General features: G+C 36.8%; 1 protein-coding gene across 1 annotated transcript in view; it reads right to left on the bottom strand.

Moving 5' to 3' along the window:
- The window catches only part of CNKSR2 (connector enhancer of kinase suppressor of Ras 2), a gene marked incomplete at both ends in the record, with an annotated part of 168,637 nt that overhangs the window by 57,550 nt on the left and 95,520 nt on the right, over window positions 1-15,567 (bottom strand). The window contains 2 exons of the mRNA XM_083854476.1: window positions 13,590-13,804; window positions 15,189-15,278. Coding sequence (XP_083710602.1) covers window positions 13,590-13,804; window positions 15,189-15,278 — 305 coding nt within the window. The remainder of the gene's footprint in view (window positions 1-13,589; window positions 13,805-15,188; window positions 15,279-15,567) is intronic.

Consider the following 15,567-nt stretch of genomic DNA (forward strand, 5'->3'; position numbering starts at 1 on the left):
GTCAAATCAAATTTTTCTCAAGCTGCAAGTTTAGACACTGAGGAACTGTTTACAGGCAGGCAATTCCCCTCTGTCACTGTAAGATAGCTTTCTCTAATTTCAGAAGGGTAGCTTGTAACAAACATATCTGATTACTGGAACTTTCTTCTACAGATGGAAAAGCCAGTATCTGAGAAAAAAAAAGAAAGCTGGTTCTGCCAATTATATAGTTGATCTCTCACTTTGAGAGATAGTTCTCAGTGCTTTGAGAACACTGGCAATGTTCTATTTTCACAGTTTTGATATACCACATACACATTTCTCTGCATTTGGTGTGTTGAGATCCAAAATTTCAGAGCTAAAAGAAGAATGAAAAAGGGGAAAATGCAAACCTATTGAGATACAATGTCACACTCTGCATCAGTATTAACATCTCATGCTTAAGGGTACTTGCAACAAAGGATTTTGCCAAAATCTTTTTTTTACCATCTTGTTTAGTCTCCATTAAGAACTTATAGCAGACAGTACTAATCATTTTCATGGATATTTGTGGAAAATAAAGTTTTCAAAGACTCTGTTACAAAGACATGATGAGGGAAGAGCTCTGTCAGATCAGAAAGTTTGAAACCTTCTGCCAATCAGTGGCAGATTTCCATTCCTGCATTTTGTTAAAGATCACTAGGAGAAAGAAACAGCATGTATGCGCCTTAAGAGTTTTTTACTGTAAAAAAAAAAAAAAAAAGCTGAGATCTTGAAGCTGCCAACTTTTTATCTGCCTCTGAGGTGAGCAATGGCTGTATGAGCTGTGCAGGATAGTCTCCTTATCACACAGTCTACAAGGGTTGATAATATCAAAGATGTCTATTCTTTTGATACAACTGCTCCTATGTCTGCTTGTCTAAGAAGAATAGGCTAGCTAAGGGCAGAAGTATGATCATCTAAAATGTGATAGCAATCACAGCTTTTCTGCTCAGGGATTCTTATTCATTCTCCCATTTCTGTGTTTTCTTATCATTTGGGGGAGGTCTGTGTCAAATGTTACAGTAGCTGGATACAACTTAGCAATTGCAGAAGCTGTGAAAACATCTTGTGTGAAGTTGTTAGTATAATAAATGCAAAAATAAAATAATTTTTTAAATCTTTAGGCTATTTGGAAAAATAATATACAGTGGCACTGCTTTCCACCACCAGCAAAAGATTTTCCTTCCTAACCACTAAGCCACAGAACTCTTTAACAGAAATATCAAACAGTAAAACTCCTAGACAACATTAACTTTAAATGAGAGTTCTATTCCCTCAGTCTTTTCGACTGACACAACAAGGACTGCAGAAATGACATAGCTGCCTAAAGCAAATGAGAATAAAAAGTTAAAGTAGACAAGTGCTGTTCATTAGAATAATTTATTCTGAGATCATTCTTCTGCTCTACATCTACTTTGAAATATATAATTTTGGTACCTCCCACACTACTTTTTATTGACAGTAAGAAATCTAGGAGAGAAATGGAGGATTCAAAAATCCTTCTGTATGTATCCTTTAATGGCAAAAGTCCAAGATGCATCAGTTGCTCCATCACTGTTTGTTTCGAGTGCACCCATTTAAGAAGGAAAACAGAAACTAAACTATCACCTGTTACAGAACAGTATTTAACCCTTTATTCTTATTTCTACTCCCTATCAGTTCCCAGTTCAGTCTTTTACTGATGAGAATGGACCAGTCAGAAAAACCACAAAACAAATGAGGCAGGAAGTGAGCCCTGGAGATAATTTTATCCAGCTTCATTGCTCAAAGCAGACCCAGGAAGAGGTTGTTCAGGGCTGTATCCAGTTGGATTTTTAGTATCTCCAAGAAGGAGACTCCACTAACTCCAGGGGCAACCTGTTCCAGTTAAACCACCCTCACAGTAAAAGTATCTGCTTCTTATATTTATTGGAATTTCCTATATTTCAATTTTTGTCCATTGCCTTTTGTCCTTTCACAGTGTCTGAGACAAATCACCTCAAAGGCATTTAAGAAGTCTTGTGCCCTGCTGCTATGTCTCTCCAAGCAGATATCGAACTCTGCAATTTCCTCCAGGAAAAATCTTGGTTATTTCTGTTATTCATAGGGAAGGTAGGTTTTCCTCTTATGCTTATCTAAACATTAAGACAACAAGACTATCCAAGCACATTTAAGAAACTTATTCTTGACCTATTATTGGATTAGAAAAGTGGCACAACATTGAGCCAATCTTGGACCTTCTCAGAAGAAAACAAACTGCTGTAAAACAGAAGTCACCCTCAGGGCATTAACAACATCTTGCACCAAGCCCACAGTCTTTGAAGAGGGAAAATCGTTAGCCTAGAATAAAAGTCCCATGCCTCCTTACAACACCTTGGTTCTTGCTTATGGTGACAAGCACAGGCACCTCCTTCTGCAGGAGGAGTGAGCAACACCTCTGATTGTGCCCCTCAGCAAGATCTCTTTCATACTGCTCTGTCTGATTGTGTGACAGAAAAAAATGCAGAGGACGTAGGTGCTCTGAGAAAATAGATTTCTGCTTTAAGGAAGATATACTATAGCAAGCTATTCTCTGTTAGCACTTGGACATAATATGCTTTGGTGAAAGAAACAGGAAACTCCTTTTGGCTTTCACTTGAGGGGAATTTTTCAGGGAGAAAAGAATGAAAGAGTTTCTGTATATCAGGAAATATACATTCTGTTAAAATTCATACCAAATACTTCCATTGCCCTTATGAATTAAGGAAGAAAAAGTACAGCTCATTCCAGGATAAAAGTCTCATTACTTGCTGGAATTCAGTAAAATTTCCTCTAAGCATAAGATGAAGCAGTCCTTTGCAGAAGGTGGGGGAAGATAACATTAGATCTTTTCAATTCTGAGCTGGCCATGGTGACCTCATAGGTACAAACCAGCTTACAAGAAGTTTTACACGTCATTCTAAAGTCAAAATTCTGTAGTGTTGGAAATGCTATCTATTTGGGTTAATCTGAAAGCAAAGGGATATACTTGAGAAGTGGACAAAGAGCAGTCATTGCTTTATGAAAAATACCAGGCGGCTTTTTCCTCCACAGCCCAGTAGCAGAGACGGATTGGCTGACTCATGGATCAGGCACTAAGCAACAAGCACTTCTCTCCAGTAAAACAGAAACACCTAATAAAACAGCTTCAGTTCAGCAGCCGCAGTGCTGCAAAAAGCCATTTTCCTCCCAGGTGGAACCAGACAACCTCCCATACTGTGTGTTAGCAACAGGCTCCAGGGGCCACCACTGTGTAAGTGGGGCAGAGGAATGGGGCAGAGCCTCCTGCAGAGTCAAAACCACTCCTTGGAAAAAATTCCTTGTTCAGAAACAATGCGGCTCTTTGTCAAAGCATTTTGATAAAATGGCACTCTGAAACAAACATATGTGCTCCATTAATTCAAACAACACTTCCACCACTCAAGTACAAGTTTTTTAGAATGCCAAATTTCCATGACACATGCCAGCCAGTGTCCTTGGTTAAATGCTTTCATAGTCCTGGTATTCTCCCTTTCCCTTGTGCAGGAATGAGAACAGAGAAGAGCCAGTAGAGAAGTCAGGCCCTAGATCAAAGTTCTCCTGATGTGACACTCCCCACGATATTGCAGTGGTAACTCATGAGCCCTCTCTGTGCTACACCTGACATAAACTTCTCTGCTACAATGTGCTGCACTTGATTTCTTCTTTATCAAAAGGAAATAACCGAGGGACTAAATCACTTATTCCACATTAATAAAAAATAAAACTGTGGTATTGTGATTGTACCAGCTACAGATAATGTAGCTTACTGATGTACAAACAATGCTAATACCTACAAAGGCAATGGTCCTCTATCAGGTAATAAAAGCAGGATACAATCAGGAATGAGTCTACAAAATAGATAACAGAAAAAAATACAGAATAGGGATGTGAAAGGAAATTAGGAAATGTTCCGAGCTGAGAGCTTTATTAATGTATAGATCTACATCTCTAGACCATATAAAATTACACTTTCAGACCATTATATTCTATGCAGTAAGGAATAAATCTAGACTAGCAGAGCTGGACTAGATGACCTTTACAGTAACTCTCATTTTTAAAGAACTCCCCAGCTTTGTCATGGAAAGAAATTATGACAGGCCATTTTTTTTTTTTGGTCACAATGCAAAAGAAGGTAATAGAGAAAGTTTAAATGAAAATTTTCCACAAAAGACTCCCACTGTGCCTCATGATGGTCCATAAACCAATCTTACCTCATCCCTAGAGGGTTTTGCTTTGGTACAATAATTAACTCTGGATTTTAGTAATGCTCAGAGAATATATACAATTAGATGTAAAATCTCCCATATTCAATACCTTCAAATTTCATTTGGGCAACCACTTCCCTAGTACGAGCAAATTAATAGTATTAACCATTTCTTTCTAATAGAAACAATGCAGATGTGAAAATATTCTCTAGTCTGTGACAGGAATAATAGACCTCAAGAACAAAACAGATATTATTCCATATAATTAGAAGAATTTAGCACTCCCTCCCGAGAAGACTAAGTATTACTTTTTCATGAAATATATGCTTAAACAGAACTCAAATATAAAAGCTGCATAGGCACATTTACTCTCTTCAGTGTTGAGTTCAAAGGACTGAGAGTCTAGAACTGAGAAAACAGATGTGAGATTACTGAGGCATATTCCCAAGATGATTTTAGCTAAGCAGCAATGAAACAACAGAAACCATGCCTTAAATCCAAGCAAGTTGCTGTCCTCTCAGCTATTGCCAAATACCTGTTTTACTGTTCATTTCCAACTTTTCTGCCAGGGGCACAGACAAGCAGTGCTGCAGGTTGGCTGAGTGTTCATTCAGTCTCTATCTCAGGAGGTGTTCAACTACCAGCTGGGCAAAGCCCTGAGAAGCCTTGTCTGACCTCAGAGTTGGCCCTGCTTTGAGCAAAAGACCAGAGCACAGAACCTCCTGAGGCTGCTCCCAGACTGAATTATCCTATTATCCTATGCAGTTTATGCTGATTTCTCAAGCATCTGGGTTTTGTTTTTCTGTAGCAAATTCATTAGATGCCTTTTTCCTGCTGGCATCTTTCCTCCCCTCTGTCCAACATTTTACTTGGAATTATGACAACTGGCTACCCATTCAGCCAGTTTATCACCTTTTACTGGTCTCATCATTAGTAACAGCAATTCACACCATATTTGAATGTGGAATTTAATACAGATCTGAATAGGATTAAGTGAAAGAGATTAACTGTAATAGCAGAGGACTAGACCAGAATGTCCCTCTATTCCTCTATATTGACTGCAGTAGTCTAAAAATAATATAAAGCCATCTTCCATTAGCAAGGAATTTATATGCTGTTTCTCTCTTGCTTTTTCTCTCAGAAATGTAGATTTATTTTGAACCAAATTTTTACCAAACTCAGATGGAATAGCAAAAATTACCTTTGACCACAACAATCTCATGGCTATGCCAATAATTTTCCAATTGTCCCAAGAAAGGCATATTATGCTTATTGTTTGTTTCACTGTATTGCTTGTTTTGTATGCTACACAGTTCACTTATGACCTAGATGAAGTTCCTAAACAGATTTTAACAACATGAATACTATTTTTATCACTTATTTTGTGTCTGTTACATTTGTGAAGGATGAAAGGACACATCCAGTATTGTTTAGATGGCTTCTTTTGGGCGTGTAGAAGTGGGCCAAGTCCTGGAACCACTTTTCCAACTTGAGAATGTGAGACATGTTGCCTTCCTGTCTGAATCAGATATACAAACCCAAAAGTATCCACCAGAAAGAAACCCCACATGTGCCCATGTGTAGGTATTCAAAGCTGCTCATGGCCAATGTGGCTGTGGGACACGATGGTGTTTCAGACTCATGAAGGCAATAGGTAAAAATTTCCTATTATGCTTCTCTTCCTTATCCTACTTTTCCCTTAATTTTTAAAGCATTGTTCTTTCTAAATGTCTCTCAAGTAAAGAGCTGTCTACACCTGAACCAAATAGATTAGGCTGATGAGAAATGGATACAAGCTCATGATGTCTTCATAGCACAACTGCATTTGCTTCTCTACATTTTGCTGTAAGAAACATTTTAGTAGCACTTTTACCTCTGAATAGATTTTGAGGCTTTTAAAATAACTCCAAATCAGATTATTCTATAACTTCATAAGCCTCTTCAGCTCAGTTTCTACTGCAATGCAGTGAGTTGCTTCCATTTCCACACATGTGGACCCAGTTACCATCACAGCCTTATTTCCTCATTACATGCTCACTGATGGAAAAGGGAGCAAGGAGTTGAAGTTGTAGAACAGGCCAAGCAACCCCCTAAGGCTATAAAATCTGGGATGTGACCAGTATAACCTAGAGAAGAAAGATGTAAATGTCTTAAAAGCTCCAGTCACCTCCAGAGAGGGATATCCAGGTGCTTAGCCTTCACCAGCCAGGCTGTGCTGGAGCTTCATGAACATACAAGTACTTGAGAAGAAACTCAGGCACCACAGCAGCTCAGTGTTGGACTTTTCTACTGAGGCACCCAGGAGCCTACTTGCACTACAGTCTGAGACAGCTGTCTTTGAAAAGTCTAGACATCGTGAGAAATTACAGTTTTTTCACATGTGAAAGTTCTACAGCATATGTGCTACTTTTGGTTAAGGTTTGTGCTTTCCAACCTTCACAGCAGACGCTAGAGTGTGCACAATTATATTTAGACTGTAAAGGGCTAACTTCCAACAAAGCAGTTTTAAATTATTATAATTTAAAATAATTTCTTACTGTGGTAATTAAAGACCGAGATTTTTCACGACTATTTCCAAAACTGTTCATTATATTTATTTAATTTCTGGACAGTTACTTGAAATCCAGTGCAGTTTCTTAGCTGTGAATATAAAAATGCCAGTGGCTTTTAACCGGAATACAACTATAAATTTTTTACATTAGATAATTCTTACATTTTCAAAAAAGAGTTTAAGATTTCCTTTGCTGATAATTAAAGCATGTAAGTCTGTAATCTATCTGCAAGTTTCAGTATTATTTTAATATATATATTTAAATGGAGATGAAAGACCACAGCAAAGAAGTAACACTAATTAACAAAAATTTTGGAGATACTCTTGGAAAATATTTTTCACTATTCACTTAGGTTTAACTGGACTTTGATACCAACTGCTAGATTTTTATTCTATAACAATTACATATCTAACTACAAACTATTGCAAAAACAGGGAGGAGAAAAAGAAAAAAGGGAGCCTTGTTATTTAAATATTGCCATAGTTGGACTCCAGACATTTTTACGAAGAAAATGTACCAACTCCATCTGTTGCAATGGTACAATGACATTCAAAATTTCAGACACCTACTTAAAATCTGTGCAAATGATTTTTATTTTTTTCTCTACAAATTTTTTATTAACAAATATCCACAAAAAAAAAAAAAAAAAAAAAAAAAAAAAAAAAAAAATCACCAAAAAATTTGTTTAATACTGTGATATTAACAGTTATAGGAAACTCCTAGTTTTTCAGTGGAGTAGTTTTGTTAGGACTGTTTTTTTGATAAATCATTCTGCACTATTTAATGTTTCTTAGATGCCATTTTTATAAAGAAGGATTTTGTGATAGATTGATGGGTAGCTTATGCATAAATTTAGTAGGAAACTAATATGCACATGCTCTGCACTTTTAAAATATTATTTATTGGGTACTATGAACAAAGCATTTATAAATACATGCATATTTGATTCAAGAATTTTCATCAAAACCACTGTAATTTAAGTATTTTCACTTTTTATTTCCTTTCAGCCTTTCTGCAGAGAGGAACAGAAGTAAGGGAAAGTCAACCACTTAAGTACAGTTAGACCTAAAGTTTTCAAAATCATGAGGTCTTCTGTAAATTCTTCTCTTTATTGACAACACCTAAATATATACATTTTGAATTCATCTTTTAAAAAGCATCTTCCTGTATTTTTTCTAGAGGGGTTTGTAGAAGGCAAGAAACATCTGGAAATATGCAAAAAATAAAGCAGAAGTTATTTAGGCCAAAAGTTACTGTCTCCTTTCCAATTTACATTATCAGCTAAAAACTGACTTTTGCAATAGGTCCATAAACAAATCTTCTTCACTTGAAGCATTCTCAAGAAGAGCATTGTTGCAGCCAAGTGACCCTCACCTGACCAGGCTGATGCTGAGAAACCCAATGGGCTGAGCTGCTACAGCCACCTTGGAAGGAGTGGAGAGAGGAACAGCTGGAACTGTAACCCTGCTCAAACCCCCTGTCCTTGCTGCATCACTGGCAGAGCAGACACGACTGTGCCTGGCTCTCCGTGGGTGCTCACTGCAGCAAGTATTGCTGTTAATTATGTGATTAAGAGTCATCAGGCTGTACTTCAACCACGTGGATGGTTATACATTGCTAAAGAGGAAAAAAAAGTAGTTTGCCAAAGTTGCACCAACTTAATTCAATCTGCGGCACAACTCCAGCTGACAGCTTTTATTTTATTTCTCCCTTATTAAAAGCAGAACTGGAATATAAAAGATAATGCATGTGTGCATATCTACACATGTAAATTCAGCAAAATCCCAATGGTACAAAACCTTGATTTATCTCCTCAACCCATTACTGGGCAACCTGTTTCAGATGTACGAAATTTAAGTGGCACATTTTGCTACTAAACTTACCTTATTTTCAAATGCAAATAAAATAACTAAGAAAACTTTTCTAATTAGTTAAACAATTTAAAATAATCTGGTTATCACAGCAAAGTGAGAAGTTGTTGTTTCTCTGTCACTTTTCCTACAACAAGCAAGTCACAATATATTGCTAAGAACACATGAACAAGTAAGCATGCACTGGAAAATGCAGCAGGATAATGAGAGGCAGGAAGGGAGAAGAAACAAGGTCAATAATATAAGTTTATTTGTGTAGGTTACAGCCTATTGTATACAGTAGGGAGTTGTGCAAGAAAAAGCAATCTTGCTTACTACTATAAACAACAACCTGTAACCTTTTCTTCACATTGTAATGCTGTTTCTAGGCTAAGGGAAAGTTGTATTGATCTAGTTAGCAAGAAATTATTATTAACCTGATGCTGAACTTCTTTTGACCCATGTCTCTATCTCCCTCCTAAATAATCACATTATTTTCCTTCAACAAAAACAAAGCACAGTACACCAAGAAAATTTGTATACAGAAAACATTATGAACTTGAGAAACCACAGTGATATATCAAAGCTTTCATCTCTTGTGCCCCAAAAGTTCAAGACAACTTTAACTGCACTGTTTTCTACCTACAAAAATAGATCACACTGAACACCTGCTTGCACATCAGATTAGCAACAGCTCAAACAGTTTGCCTCAGCTTCATAAAAACATTAAAACTCTGTGTTGGTTTCTTTTACAATACTGTTGCAAGAACAACAACTTGTCTAGAAATCAACATAACACTGGAAACAATTTCTAGGATGGGAAAAAAACCCCCGAAGCAGTGTAGAAAATTTGTATATGAGGATTCAGAAACACCAGAAGAGGATACAAGAGATGTTTAGTTCACAGACACAACACAAAGCAGTTTTTGTTTTGCTATGGCATCAGCTATCACATTAGTTATGCTCAGTAGACACAAGTAAACCCTGTTCACTGTTCAAGGCTGCAGCTGAAATGTACCCTTGACCAGACGGTTTTTGATTGCAATGGCAGGTCAGCAATACAAACAAAACTGTTGAAGCCAATGATTTTATGCAAGTTTAGTATCCTGATAGTCAGAAAAATGCTAGACTGCCACAATCTTGTGATCACTTTAGAATATAACAATTTGAATCTGCTGGCATTTTACAGAATAGCTTTTAGCAAATAAACAACAACCAGGCACTTCTATATTACCATGGTAATTTCTTTAACACCATCCACTTTGTTTACAGCACAAAAATAATGCCATTTCTGCTGTGGTAATTTAATTCAGCAGTGTAGTTTTTTGATCAAAGATTTTTCTTTTCTGTAGAGCCATACATAAAAGCAGCAGGAGGAGTTGAAGTAAGCATAATTGTAAAAGCTGCTTTTCTGCAGAAAAGCTTCACAGTAAAAAGGTTATCAACCTGCTCAAATCAGTGGCTGCAAAATTCAAAAGGAAAAAGGCCTGGAATTGTAAGGGAAATTCATAATTAACTAGTGGGATGCATTTTAGTCCAAAATTATTTAACATTTATGTCAACGGAGTCAAAAAAGAATGAAAACATCACTGAATAAAGGTAACACAGAATCAAAGACCAGTGAATGACACAAAACCTGACTGCTGAGTGAGCAGCATGGCTTTAACTCCAAGGAATTCAGTATAAGGGAAGAGAAAATAGAAGAAAAAAAAAGAAGAAATTAAACGTGCATGCTTTGTATTTCATAGAATACGCACATTAAAAATATAATTTCAGAACAAGGAGACCCCACACCCAACCCCAGATTCCTAGAGCTTCAATACTCCTTTGGTATCGACTTGGCAATCATGGGGACCCAGTGTGAGGGTCCAGACCTTCACTCTCACATATATCATACTTAGGGTTTCTTCAGAGACATGGATTATTCAGCAAGCATACCCAAGAAGTCACATGTTTCAACATGACCAACCATATACAATGTTACTGTATTTAAGAACAAAGAATGCAAGATAAAAACTTTAAGACTGGGAATATTAGTCTTGCAGAAGAGTGATTAGAAATAGTATCATTACAGAAGAAATAAAACTAAAACCAATTAACAAACATAGTCTCATTCCAAGGCTATGCTTAAAAGCCAAAATCAGTCCTTTAGGCATTTAAATAGAGAAGCAGTGAACAGGAAAGGTTATGTAACCTTTCCATGCAGCTCCTGGAAATTTATGTGCTCTGCCGGCATATATACTTTAGGAAGGATGCTTAAGATAGTTTAGGATTAGATATGAGGATGTGAAAGAATTATGAGAAGGAAGAAAGGATGTGAAAATACAATCTCTGAAGAAAAACCTAAGATGCTCATTGTAACTCCTGCAAGCAAGAGAAGTCTGCAAAATTATTTGATTACAACCTCTAAAACCCTATATTGAGGGATAAAATTGGTAACAAAATATGTTTAAATCCAGAGGATAAGGGTACATTTATGACTGTGGTTGGATATTGAAGCCAGGTAAACATAGGCTAATAGGTGAATATTCTTAACAACAAGAGCAATGAGGGATTGGAGCTACTTAACAAGCCTGGTGGAGTGTTCTTTAGCACTGGGACCTTATGCAAACAGTTGAGGCACTACAGGGTCAAATTCAACTAAAGCCACATGGCAGAAGCTACTCTTTACTTTAGGAAAATCTACTGGCTGGTGGTATACACAGCACAGAGTCACAGTATTCTCTCTTCCCCTGATATTCCAGCATGATAGAAACACTGATTTCTGAAAAAAAACCAAAAAAAACCCAAACAAAACCAAACAAATACCTCCAGCTCTTTCACTACTATCAGAGCAGTTCCTTTGCACTCAACTCACGTGTATCTGGAGGCTTGATTTACAAATAATATAAAATCTTTGGGAAAAACTAGGTAGCTGCTGATTGTAAAAAAAAATAAAAAATAAAGTAACAGGACAGACACTTTTTCAGTGATTTTTAAGATGCAATTTGAGCATGTTTTCATAGTCTGATTTGTTATCTCTAGCTTAATAAAATTTTACTGCAAACAGATACGATTCCTTGTGTGCTATCTGTACTCCTCCATTCTTTGTCTGCTCACTGCACTGTTTATTTAAGTCTAGAAGAAAAGTTCAGCCCAATTTATTACCAAACCTTTGACTCTGCTATGTGGCAAAAGATGTATGCACCGGAATACTTGGGTGTCATCACCACTAAAAAGAAACTCTGGTACCGATGCCAAAAGTTTTAGCTTTCTTATTTTTAGATTCTGTATTGCCTTAGTGTATGACTCTGAACTTCAAATAAAGCGTTATCAAGTTCTCTTCACAGTTTAGTTAGACAAAACAATCCTGTTCCAGCCCAAGAACCAAGGACACCATTGCAGCTTCAGGCCCAAAAAGTATAAACAGTGAATTGAGGAGAGCAGTCTGGGAGGATGGGACTTCATAACCTGAAGCTGTAATTGGACAGTTGACTCTAATACATATGTAAATGGACCAAAACTTACAAAAGTGTGAAAATTTGTGCCCTGTTGCCCCATCATGGGTGTAGCCACAACCAGGTTCTTGTACTGCCCAAGGTGTATCCTTTGAAGGCCTTTTTAATAAATACCTACTTTATTCCTTTAACTGTCTAGCCTCTGTTCCAGATCAGCCTCTCTAAGCATCAGTACTGCATGACAGCAGCCAGCTTCCAGAGACAGCATCAGCAATATTCAGCTGCAGAGGGCTGCAAATGCTTTGTGAAGGGCTCCTTTCCATTTCCCCTGGGACAAATCAATAGTCCAAGATTCTCTTTTCTCTTTACTTCATGAATTTTGCACCATAGCCAGTTAGCAGATCAATACTGATTTGTATTCTGAAGAATAAATAACCTTTATTTTTATAAAGGAATAAGCTCCAACTAAACTTTCAAATAGATGCTGAAGATTTAATAGCATTATAGGCAAAGATCCTTTAACGGTAACAATGCACAAGAAGGATTAGCTGATACTGGTGGAATTTGGGGTGGTAACATTTCAAGTGTTTTGTGGATGGACACCCGAAGTAAATGAAAAATGTTTGTTGTCAATTCTATGCTTGCTGTTCCTCATTAACTTCCCAACCAAAGCTTTGAGAATCTTCCAGTTCCTGTTTACATAATTTATTTTTGTACAGAATTTGGAAACTAGACTTACTATATGATAGAGGAAACCAAAGGAAAAAAAAAAAAAAAAAAAAAGATGGTACGTTAAAATAAAAGTTTTTGTCACTGCATAGTGTGAGGAATTTAACATATACTGAGAAAGAAATGAGAGAACATTCACTGAGAGATGAGTGTTCTCTTGATACATGGCAAGTGCTATGGGGTGAATGTCTTACCACATCTAAAATATGCTGAAACATTCCAACTCCAGCTTTTGGACACACTTAAAAACGAGCAAGTTACTGCAATTTTCCTTTTGCATCCTATTCAGCAGAACCATCATCTCCACATTAATACTTGCATTCCTGAGGGCTGTATGTTAAAAACAGTTACATGCATTAGAGCTCTTGTTACCTCTAAAGAAAAACAAATGCCTCCCACAAGTTTTCCTGCCATTATCAGGCGTTCCAAGTACCTGTAGTAAAGGGCTTGTCTGACAACACTTAGCATATTGCAGTGATAAGGGATGCTGGGAAGAAGGTTTCTAGCCAGCCAGGAAACTGCTGCTGCTTCCCTTTCCATCAGCAGCAAGTAAGTCAAGGCAGATACCACACTGCATTTCAAAAGTGCCATCTTCTAACAAAGGGAATAAAACAATGCTGTCCATCCCACATCTTAACAGAAAAATCAAGAATTCTAACATATTTCTTTGAGACCTAGTTATTGTCTGAAGAATAAATCAATGCAACAGCAGCAGTCCAGAGAAGGTTTGACCACTACAAAACCAAGACTGTCTCTTATCACAAGCACAGAGCAATGACTTTTGTTATCCTTACTCACATGGTACAAAGCAGTTTCTGGTCCAGGTGTGCCCATGACTTCTTGTCTCAATGACTCCATTTGTAAACTAGGTAACAGTGAGTAATGACTTGGACTACTACTCTTGTCTCCTTTCTTTTTGGACTTTTTCCCAGTGTCCTTTTTGCTATTCCTTTGAAACATGTACTCTTCTTGAGCTATTTTCTCATTGCTCATATAGCGAAGCAATGAATTTTCTGTTGAAAGAAAAGTAATACAAAACATCACCATGAACTGTTGCATGCATGTAAATCTTGCTTTCAGAACATGCAGTATTCTTGCTAAGACTTTAATTCTTGAGGACTATTTCCTTAACAAAATCCATATGCTTCTTTGGTTCACATATAATAAGAAACCAAACTTTTGTTAGGTAAAATACATGACTCTTAAGAGTTTTCTGGTATATTTTCAATAAAGGGGACAAAATATAAAAGAAGTTGCACATAAATTTTGTTTTGTAGTTTTAAAAAAATGAGCAATGATGGATTTATAAAAATTTTGGGGGTTTTGCTACTTTTTTATCAGGAGTCCCAATGAATACAAAGGTCAGTGGTACCACACATTTCAAAGTAATTTGCTCTGACCATTCATTGGAGATCATTCACCATATCATCTATATGTTCACTGAATACTCTTCCAGCATGTGCCAATTTGTAACTGAGACATCCTGACCCAGAAGCAATGTCTGTCAATTTAGGAAACCTCAGCAGATTTCTTTTTTACAAAATTGTCTGTCTTTCCTTGCATTAATGTGAACTTCTAGTGTCCACAGCCTCCTGTGGCAAGAGGCTCTTTAGCTTGAACATGAACTGCACCAGCTCATTCTCTTTTTATCCAGCATCTGACAGATATTTGATCTCTTTGCTCTTGTTTCAGATCTAACACTGACAAACCTATTTCCTTACTTCACTCCACACAAGCTTTTATAAACCTTTATGATGTCCTGCTTAAGTTCCCCAAACTGATAGTGTCAGCCTGCTTAACTGACCCCAGTTTACAAGTCAATTCACGCATCTGATTAATTTTTGTTATCTTCTAAACCTTCTTGAATTCAACTGTATTTTTCTTAAGAGATTAAGAGACTGGAATTGCACACACACACAGCATGCGCAACAGCTGATATGGCAGCATAAGAATACTTCTAAATTTGGTCTTGTATTCTTTTTCTAATAATACCTAAGTGTTTCCTTTTTTGATCGCTACTGAATATCTAGTTAATATTTTTACAGAAATAGCTATCATTACTTTAACATCTTGTTCCTGGCTGATAACAGCAATCACAGAGGTCACAATTTCATATATGGAGTTATGCATACAAGCCTCGCAACTCAAAATTTTGAAGAACTTATCCTCTTTGATTTTGAAGTAAATCCCATGCTGCTCTAGAATGTTTTTCAAAGAAGTTCCTCAATCCTAAAATAAATTCTGCAAATATTAGGCATACATAATAAAGAAAATACCAAAACAGGTTCACAAACATATATATAGCTAAGCAAGCAGCAAAATTATGTTGAAATACATAGTTTAAAGCAAGATAAAACCCATAATGCCTTGTATAAGATGTGTGTTCAGATTACTTACCTCTCCTAGTATCTCTTTTTATTTTATTGGGGTCTTCATAATCTCCCACCCAGTTATATTCTACTGGCATAGAAATAGGCCTCAGCTTCCCTGGAAACAGAGGAAAAAATTGAGATCATGCACCATAAGGCAGCATTAACCCAACATTCTTCAGAAGAAAGAACAAATTATGTGCTAAGCTGCTATTCTACAGGGTTTCTTACGAAAGAGGATCCAGTGTTGCCTCTGAACAAGAGGTTAAGACAGGAGTTCTGTTTTCTTTAACAGAAAAGAGGCAGCTAAGTATTTAAAGGATTTTTATTTTTAAGTTTAGAAAACAAATCCAGTTTGCCCTACAAAATCATCACTGCAGTAACATCTGACACTGACAAACACATTC

This window comes from Zosterops lateralis (genome assembly GCF_965231275.1).
Source record: "Zosterops lateralis genome assembly, chromosome: 2".
In the NCBI taxonomy this organism is placed as follows: Eukaryota; Metazoa; Chordata; class Aves; order Passeriformes; family Zosteropidae; genus Zosterops; species Zosterops lateralis.